At 45.8% G+C, this 10,239-nt stretch overlaps 1 protein-coding gene across 3 annotated transcripts in view; it reads right to left on the bottom strand.

The window, feature by feature from the left end:
- The window catches only part of BCL2L1 (BCL2 like 1), a 51,458-nt gene extending 46,918 nt beyond the window's left edge, over window positions 1–4,540 (bottom strand). The window contains exons 1-2 of one of the 3 annotated variants that reach the window (XM_065891885.1): window positions 4,335–4,540; window positions 2,267–2,942 (exon numbers count right to left, since the gene is read on the bottom strand). In XM_065891885.1, coding sequence (XP_065747957.1) covers window positions 2,267–2,830 — 564 coding nt within the window. In that variant the 5' untranslated portion in view covers window positions 2,831–2,942; window positions 4,335–4,540. Of the gene's footprint in view, window positions 1–2,266; window positions 2,943–3,236; window positions 3,573–4,334 lie in introns of those variants that run through there. The other 2 variants (XM_065891886.1, XM_065891887.1) reach the window with 2 other exon arrangements.
- Between the last annotated feature and the right edge of the window lie 5,699 nt (window positions 4,541–10,239).

Here is a 10,239-nt window from a genome sequence, read left to right on the forward strand (position 1 = left end):
GTTCTTTACCTCCTGGCCTCAGGGAGAATGCGTGCCCAGAAATGGTTCTGACATAACTGGCTCTTCTGCACACATCCCCTCTGTTCACCAAGAGGAAGTAACATACGGTATGCTGTCCAATGGGCTCTGATAATTCTTGAGCAAAGAGACAGAAGATGGAATTTCAATCCAGTGGTGATCTAACGAACTTGCCCAGTGCTGCTGTGTCTAAAACCTCTTTCTTGAGCAAAGAGACAGAAGATGGAATTTCAATCCAGTGGTGATCTAACGAACTTGCCCAGTGCTGCTGTGTCTAAAACCTCTTTCTACGTGCAATACCTGGTGACTAGCAATTCTCTGGTCCAGGCAGCCCTCTCAGAGGCTGTCTGGCAGGCCAGGAACCTTTCCCATATTGCCTTTTGTTAATAGCTGCCAACAACCCACCTGTATTAGGACCACCGGCCAAAGACAACGGTCAGGCAAAGTGGGCAAATGGCCCAAGTCTCTACTTGGAGATGCCTCAGAGGGTGTGTCAGAAATGCTGGAATCCTGTCCCTCCTGTAATAAGTTAAACAAATATTTGCCCCCAAAGAGAATCAAAGCAGGGGGGAATAAGAGAGGTCATCCCACAAACCAATAGGAACTATTTAATCATTTATCTCTCCAGGGAGTTCATTTACAGAAAAGCTTTCAAGTCTGGTCAGCCTTAGCTAAAGAAAGCCCTCTATCTTTACCTTCCACAACCCCACCCCAGTCTTCTGACCTCTACTGACTTGACCCCTTTGCCTTTTACAAGAACTGGGAGTGGGAAGAGTTGATGAAGTTGCAAAGAAATGGGAAATAAGACAGGGGGTGGGGTTCCAGGAGGTCCCTTGCTCTGTGGTAAACTGAAGTGCCTACCACACCCTAGGCCCAGCCTCTGGATAACTGCATTCTTAACATTCCTGACTCCACGATGCATGGCCCTGTCCACCTCGGCTCCTTCAATCAATGACTTATTTTCCACAGGCTGCTTGATTTTCTGGGTTTTCTGAGGGGACAAAATACCTCTCATAAGCCCTGCCCCTCCCCGAGGCAGGGAGATAAGCAAGGAGATAGAACTGAGTTCACTGCAGAAAAGCAAAAACTGCCTACAATGACCACCAGTAAAGAATCTCTCACCACCAGCTCACCCTGACTTGGTGATGGACAAGGGAATTCCCCTCCCTAGCAAAGGAACGAGGCACAACTGCTGGGCCCAGAAAGTGTACCTGGGACCGACGACGACTACTACAGCAAACTTGCTGGTGTCCATCACTGTGCTCACATTAGCTCCAAAGACTGCAAGGCAAGGAGGGCTTGCCACATTTTTTTAGTGGAAGAAGCTGAGGCTCAAGGTAAACTGTCCGGTCCAAGGTCACACGGCTAGTTACGTGACAGGGCTGGAACTCACACCTGTGTCAGTTTGTTTCTGAAGTCTGTCACTGAATCTCAATGTTCCAAGGAGCCCCACAGACCAGGTTCTTGCTTTGCCAGCAAACAGTGCTCAGTGAAGAGGCCCCAGGGCCCCGCCGGAAAGCAACAGGCGTAACAGGGCTCCCCAACCAACCCCAGGCAGTGAGGTGCAAAGTCCCTGGGCTTAATGAGTGACACAGCAAGAGCTCCGCAAACTGGCCAACCACACAGAAAGTTGCACACTTTAGAGCCAATGAACATAGGGGCGCAGCACAGACATAACTGACCCACTGGCACAGCTTACACCCTAAAATCAGACAATCCTCAGCCATCCAAGCCAGTGGGATGCAAAGTCTGGTCATGCAAACTCTGAAATAAAGGGAACTTGATTTGGGGGAGGGAAGCCCGGGACAGGATTGACATCCCAGGGGAGTAAGATTGAAGGGGCTTGTGGGTCACTGATACTATCTTCTGCAAGCATTACACTCATTACCCCTTAGCACGGAGCCATTATGTCAGGGTGAGGGGAACACTGGACTCACTTCCCACTCTCAAAGGTTTGGGGCCAAATGAACACACAGGCTATGTTTTCCTCTGCAGAGAAACTGGAACACAAGTATGAAAGAGTAGGGTCATGAGGATGGCCAGAATGAAGATGTCTGGTCCTTGCAGAACTAGGTCACCTGTATTTCAGAACAGTTAACCTCTTGTGGTGCAATGAGGCCAGTCAGGTCTCCTTAACAAACAACGTCTCCAATAATCACCCAGCATAAGAGAGAGACATAGGGGAAAGGCTGTTGGGAATCTGACCAGAGGCCAAGGAAAAGGGACACACAAGGGGCGTGGTCCTTACCCAGCCGCCGTTCTCCTGGATCCAAGGCTCTAGGTGGTCATTCAGGTAAGTGGCCATCCAAGCTGCAATCCGACTCACCAATACCTGCATCTCCTTGTCTACGCTTTCCACGCACAGTGCCCCACCGAAGGAGAAAAAGGCCACAATGCGACCCCAGTTCACCCCATCCCGGAAGAGTTCGTTCACTACCTGCTCAAAGCTCTGATATGCCGTCCCTGGGGTGATGTGGAGCTGGGATGTCAGGTCGCTGAATGCCCGCCGGTACCTCAGTTCAAACTCATCGCCTGCCTCCCTCAGCGCTTGCTTCACCGCTGCCATGGGGATCACCTCCCGGGCATCCAAGCTGCTGCTGTGGCCAGTGGCTCCATTCACCGCAGGGCTGTCTGCCAGGTGCCAGGACGGGTTGCCATTGATGGCACTGGGGGTTTCCATGTCTGATTCAGTCCCTTCTGGGGCCTCAGTTCTGTTCTCGTCCACATCGCTAAACTGACTCCAGCTGTATCCTTTCTGGGAAAGCTTGTAGGAGAGAAAGTCAACCACCAGCTCCCGATTGCTCTGAGACATTTTTATAATAGTGATGGGCTCCACCAGTCCATTGTCCAAAACACCTGCTCACTCACTGAGTCTGGTCTCTGCTTAGTGGTTCTCTTCTGAGATCCAAAGCCAAGATAAGGTTCTGAAGGGAGAGAAAGAGCTTCAGGAAAAAAAATTAATATGCATGCCATTTACCCTACAACATCCCATTCCCTCTCCAGGTACCAGCCCTGGGTTCTTTGCGGCTCTTATGAAGGTCTGGGTCTACCTTCCAAGGGACTTCAATGAAGTCAAATTGAAAGCACCAGTGGGCTCTGAATCATCACACCGGCTTTTTTTTTTTTACCTCAACCATCCCATTTTCCCCAAAATGTCTTCCTCAGAAAGTCACCCCAGTGGGTAGTCTGCCCCCCAACCCCACCCCCGCACCACCTACATTCAAATGTCTCGGGCAACGGCAGGCAGGTGCAGCCCCCGGAAAATCTTTTGTATCATAGGTCGGGCTAGGAGGTGGCAGCCGGGATGCCGGTAACTCAACCGGCCTCGCGGCGGCTGGCAAAAAAAGCAGCTCCGGCTGGAGGGATCATGCGACCCGGCGGACTGAGAGCTCAGAAGGCGACACAGGAATTACGAAGCTCAAGAACCGGCCCCCTCGCTTGCTTCCTCCTCCATCGCCCAGATCGAGGGCGGCCGCTCAGCAGCCGCGGCCTCCTGCCACCCGGGAGCCCAGCCCCCTCGCTCTTGCACGCCCCTTGGCTCTCCGCCTCCTACTGGGAGCCAGGAGAACTCTCTCGGAGATGGCTGGTGTGAGGTTTAGTTTTTGTTTTTTTCTATTTAAGTACCAGCCCAAGGTGAGGTTTCCGAAGAAACCCTGAAGGGACTTCTCAATGGGGCTCAAGGTTTCGATGAGGGGCGGAGAGAGGGAAAAACTGCCTCGGATCTGCGCTCTGACTTTGGAAAGGCCATCCCCGGGCCTTTCTGGGAGGCTGAAAGCCGGGGACCCCCCAGAAACGCCGCTGGTTTTCTCTGAATTCCCCAAAGGCCCTGGACTTGGCGATGCGGGATTGCCGGGTCCTCCATTCCCCGCACGGACACAATGGCCGCCGGCGCCCTACACAAAGACCGGGCGAGGGTGAGGCGCCGGGCCTCTTCTCGTGTCAGAAAGAGGGGTCGAGGCCAGCTCGAGACCCCCCACAGCTGAGACCACGTTTTCCTGGGGACAGGCGGCTTCCTGGCGCCCCCGGGAGGGCTTGGGGGCCGGGGGCTGCACCTCTCCGGAGCCCGGGGTCGGTGGGCTGCGGCCTCGCAGCTTCCTCCGCGCGTTAGGCCGGGTACCCGCCCGGCCACCGCCCCGTTGCTAGGTAACTACTCTCCCTCAGGGGCGCCCCCTAGACCTTTCTGGGAGGAGGGGTCTCGCCCCCGGCGGCCCGCCCCGGCGTAGCCAATCAGCGAGCCCAGGTAGCACGCAAGCAGGACGGCGAGGGCTCCCATTGGGCGCAGCGCCTGCCACGCACAGGGGAGGCGGCGCTCTCACCTGCGAGCCCCGCGAACCGTGGGGGGCCACATACCCCCTTCATGGGCCAGGTCGTTTTCGGACGCGAGCGCTCTTCGCGGCCAAGTTCCGCGCCGTGGACCTGGGCCGGCCTACCTGGCTGAAGGCTCGCGCTGTCTCTTCCGAACGAGTCGGCCTCAGTTTCCCCTGAAGAAACCGGGAGAACTTGCAAGCTCCGTCACTTCCGGTGCCGCGGCAGCGCGCGCGAGCCCGAGACGCAAGGGGAGTGCGCGCCTTGAGGACTGGCGTCAAGAACTGGGCGAGAGCGCCCCCTTGCGGTAGAGCTGGGGAACCCGGAGACGCAAGAAAAAAAAAATCAGCGTTTACGTTCACATTTCCATTCATTCATTCATTTAGCCAGTTTCATCCACCCGTCAGTTTATATATCGAAAAAGCATCGCGTTGTGGCTAAGAACCTTGTGTCTGGGATTCCAGCTTTGCCGGTTGGGCAAGTTACTCAACTGCTGCGTGCCTCAATTATCCTTAACTGTAAAATGAGTAAAAACCAACCTCCCTCATTGAGTTATTGTGATGATTAAACAAGTTGTTATTTGTGGAGTCCCTAGTATACGCTGCATAATTTCTCTCAGCAAATGTTTATTGTTTGGATTGCTGAAGTTAGAGTTAGGAACAAGACAAGACATGGCCCGTGCTTTCATAGAGATTTAAACCCTTGAGATGGAGAGAGACAGTAAACAACTAAGAAAACGAACACGGTAATTTCAAATAGTGACTAGTGCTCCTAAGAAGGCAAATCAGGGTATTGTATAAAGAGGGTGAAGGAAGAGGTGCTCCTTTAGAGTGGGTGGTCAGAGATGTAAGCCTTGTCCTCCCTGCCCAGTGAGGAAGAGAGGCATTTTTTCAACTGTTTCAATTGTTTGTGTAGGGTGTCAGAGACGGCCTCTTTGAAGAGACAACACAGGACCCAAGACCTGAAATGTAGGAAGATGCCAACTCATCGGAAGAGTTTAGAGAGCATCAACCTTGGCAGAGGGACTGGCTTGTGCAAAGTGTCCCTAGGCAGTAAGATTTTGGCATTTCCCAGAAACTGAAGGAGAAGCAGTGTGACTGAGGCAAATGTGGGTTGAGAGGAGGTTGAAAAGTTGACCATGGAAGTGAGTTAGACTTGATTCTAGACATTCAAAGGTGTTTTATTTTGTGGTAATTTAATTGATTAAAAATAGGATATTAAAAATACACCAAAGAGCATAGAATTAAGTCCTCTTCCCGCACCTGCTTTCCAATCCCTAGTTCCCCTCACAGAGGTCATCACTCTTAAGCCCTTTCCTCTGTAGTCTTTCAGAGACGGTCACTGTATTCACAAGCAAATTTATATGTATAAATGTTTTTATACAACCAGTCGCTTGCTATAGACACTTCTACATCTTGCTTATTTTTTGCTGAGCTCTATGTTTTTAGTCGGCCTTCATTGTTAAAATTAACACACAACTTTATAAAGATATGCCATAATTTACTTGCCCAATCCCCTATTTGGGAACACTTAGGTAGTTTCCAGTCCTATCTTATTATAAATAAAGCTATAACTTATCCATTTGTTATTTTGCATATGTGGGAGTTTATCTGTTAAGTAAATTCCTGAAAGTGGAATTACCAGTAACTGAGTATATGAATTTGTTTTTTGTTTCGTTTTAATGCATATTGGCAATGTGCTCTACATAGCAGCTGTACCAGTTTGTCCTCCCATCAGTAAAGTATGAGACTGCCTATTTCCTCACATCCTGAGCTACACAGTGTGTTATCAAACCTTTTTATCCTCACCAATCAGATAAAAACTGAGAGACACTCTTATTTTGATTTCTTTTTATTAAGAGTGAAGTTGAGCAATTTTTCATATTTATGAGTCTTTTTGGGGGGGAATGTCTTATTCTGATGAATTCTCTATTCATTTCATTTGCCCTTTTTTCAGTTGGTCTTTCTGTTGAACTTTTTTCTCATTGATTTGTGGAATGTTTATCCTTTTTTTTCTACATATAAGTCATAAATAGTTTTCCAGCTTATTATTTATTATTATGGAAAAACTTTTATTTTCTATGTATTTTAACGTATGTCTTCTTCCTTTGTGGTTTCCAGGTTCTATGTCATTCTTATGAAGACCTTCTCTGTGTGATATCATAAAAATAATTCTGTTTTCTTCTACTTGGTTTCATATTTTACATTTCAATCTATGATCCATCATAAATTCCCTTCAGTGTAAGATGTGAGGCAGGAATCCATAAATTTTTTCTAAATAACTACCCAATTATCCCAATATCATCATCTTTTCCAACTCACTTGAAATGTCTCCATTACCATAATCTATATTCCCAAGTGTATTTGTGTCAATTTCTGAATTTTTTATGTTCCATGGAAAGGTTTTTTTTTTTTAATTTATTTTATTTAATTATTTTTATTTTTGGCTGTGTTGGGTCTTCATTGCTGCAGGCAGGCTTTCTCTAGTTGCGGCGAGCAGGAGCTATACTCTTCATTGCCATGCGCGGGCTTCTCATTGCGGTGGCTTCTCTTGTTGCAGAGCACGGGCTCTAGGTGTGTGGGCTTCAGTAGTTGTGGCACGCGGGCTCAGTAGTTGTGGCTCGTGGGCTCTAGAGTGCAGGCTCAGTAGTTGTGGCTCATGGGCTTAGTTGCTCCGTGGCATGTGGGATCTTCCCAGGCCAGGGCTCGAACCCGTGTCCCCTGTACTGGCAGGCAGATTCCTAACCACTGTGCCACCAGGGAAGTCCCCATGGGAAGGTTTTAAACTGGTACAGGACATGATCTGATTTCCATTTTAAAAACCTGTGGTGTCACAATCACTTCAATGTGGAAATTTTTTTAAAAAATAAGTTTATTTATTTATGGCTGTGTTGGGTCTTCGCTGCTGTGCATGGGCTTTCTCTAGTTGCAGTGAGCCAGGGCTACTCTTCGTTGCAGTGCACGGGCTTCTCATTATCGTGGCTTCTCTTGTTGCGGAGCACGGGCTCTAGGAGTGCAGCCTTCAGTTGTTGTGGGACGTGGGCTCAATAGTTGTGGCTTGCGGGCTCTAGAGCTCAGTCTCAGTAGTTGTGGCACACGGGCTTAGTTGCTCCGCAGCGTGTGGGATGTTCCCAGGCCAGGGCTCGAACCTGTGTCCCTTGCATTGGCAGGCAGATTCTTAACCACTGCGCCACCAGGGAAGCCCTGGAAATTTTTATTATGGAAGTCTCTGATGTGCTTTGGGAGGCCAGGAGAGAGCAGAGGTGTGAGGGGTATTTTAGGTGGAAGGTGCTGCCTCAGCAAAGGCATGGAGAGTTAACAGGAGAGTCCAGATGGGATGGCTAAGAGGGAATGGTAGCAAAGGAGACTGAATGTAAACCTGTATCTGCATGTGCAGGACACTAAATAGGCACTGGAGGAGCCAACCAGGCTTTTTGAACAGAAAGGACATGAAGAGATTTATATTGGGGGAAGATAGAGCCTTTGGGGAAGGGAACTTTGCAATATTTATCAAGAGCCTTAAAAATGGCTCTGGAAAGATCATTGAAAAATAATCTTTGATTGGAATTGAATTTAAGAAAAGAAGTGAAATGCAACCAAATTTTATCCACAGAGGTGTTTATACTAGGTTATTTATAACACAGGAAAGAAAAATTAAAACTGAGAATTCAGTAAATAGGGTGATACTTTAAATGGGTTAAATTCACACATATTTAATGATGGGGAAAAATACTCAAAACATAACAATTTGTAAAAAAAAAAAGGGTTACAAAGCTATACTAAGAATTACTCTAATTTACTAAAAAATGTACATTACATGCAACATATAGTAGAAAGAATTATGCCAGGATGCAAAAAGGTGGTTATTGCTACATAATCAAATTATGGATGATTTTATTTTCCTTTTTATAATTTCTATATTATCTAAACATGACTTTTTTTTAATTGGAAAGCATTGTTTAAAAAACACATTTGCTGAGATTTAGATGATGAGGAGATGCTTATGGTGTAATATGAAGTGAAAATAAAAGTATACAAAATTATATGTGTGACATGATCTCAACTCTAAATACCATGTGTAGGAAAAAAGGCTGGGAAATCAATATGATAAAGACAAAAGAAAAATGGAGAAAGGCCTTGTGCAGATGCTAAAGAGGAATGGAAATAGAGCGGTCAATAAACCAGAGATTGAGGTAGATGCTCAACCTCACTAGTTATCAGGAAAAATGCAGATTAAAACCTCAGTGAGATATCATTTCACACCCACCAGATAGGCAAAAATGAGAAAATCTGCCTTTTTTTGGTAGATGATTATTCAGCAGTCAGTTGTGATTTTGGCGTTTTCGTGAGAGGAGGTGAGCTCAAGTCCTTCTACTCTGCTGACGGCACTACTGCCTCGCCAACAATTCCCTCACCTCGGCCAAGAAAATTTGATAAAATCAAGTGTGATTCAAGAATATGGAATAACTTTGGAAAAAATTGTATTGTTACCAAGTAGAATTGAAGATGCCTACAACCTATGACCCAGCAATTCTATTTTTTGATATATGCTCTAAAATAACTCTTAACACGTGTGAGATGCAGGTATAAGGATGTTTATAGCAATACTACTTCTTTTAGCAAAAATATGGAAACTACCCAACTGTTAATTATAGCAAATGATTAACCAAATAGTAGTATGTTTTTACATAGTAATATGACACAGTGAAAAAATAAGCAGATTTAGCTATACACAGCTTGAAAGAATCTTAGAAACACATTGCATGAAAAACATTGCGAAAGAATAATGCAGTATGATTCCATTTATATATAGTTTGAAAACAGGCAAAATTAATTTGCACACTGTGTAGGGTTTGTGGTAGCCAGCCACCTCCAAGAAGGCCCCCAAAGATCCCTGCCTCCTGGTATTCACACCTTTGTGTAGTCCCCTCTCACAATGTTCTGTGTGATTGATAACAAATGGCAGAGATGATGGCATGCCTCTCTTTCTCTCTCTCTCTTCTATCTCTCTGTCTCATCACTCACTCTGGAAGTAGCTAGCTGCCATGTTGTGAACAGCCATGGAGAGTAACAGTATGGAGAGGCCCATGTGTAATGAGAAACTAGATCTTCCCGCCCCATCGAGCCTTCAGATGACTCAGCCAACGGTTGACTACAAACCTTATTTGAGACCCTGAGCCAGAACCACTCTCTTAAACTGAATTCCTGACCCTCAGAAACTGTATGAGATAATAATGCTTGTCATGGTAAGCTGCTAAGTTTGGAGGTAATGTGTTCTGCATCAATAAGTAGATAATTCATACAGGGAAATATACCTATGTGGTAAAATTATAAAGAAGTATAAGGGAATAATCAACACAACATTCAAGACAGCCATTGCACCTTCACAGGGGAGGGTACAGGATGAACCAGGGAACAGGATAAAGTTGGGAGCTTGAAAGAGAATAGAAATGTTCTTCTTATTAAATTAAATCGTATGTATGTGTACAGAATGTGTTGCCTTACTATTCTTTATACCTTTCATTCATTTTACATATATTTATATTTGTATCTACTCAATATCTAATAAAATCAGTTTATTAGATTTAAAAAACTAGAAGGAAATACACTTAAATGCGAAGAGTGGAGAGGTTGCTTCTAAAGGCTAGGTTATAGTTATTTTTTTGGTTCTTTATTATTTTCTATATTTGCTAAATATTACAAAAAAGTAGGCAATACTTTTGAAATGAAAAATTTTTAAATATATAAACACACACATATGTAAAAATACAAAAAGGCATGCGTTTATAGATATAGATATATGAGGGTTTGTATTTGCATTAAAAGCCTTTGAAAGATTCACACTCATCTTTTAACACTAATTTTTTTTTTTTTTTTTTTTTTTTTGCGGTACGCGGGCCTCTCACTGTTGTGGCCT

This window comes from Phocoena phocoena, chromosome 15, assembly GCF_963924675.1.
Source record: "Phocoena phocoena chromosome 15, mPhoPho1.1, whole genome shotgun sequence".
Classification (NCBI taxonomy): Eukaryota; Metazoa; Chordata; class Mammalia; order Artiodactyla; family Phocoenidae; genus Phocoena; species Phocoena phocoena.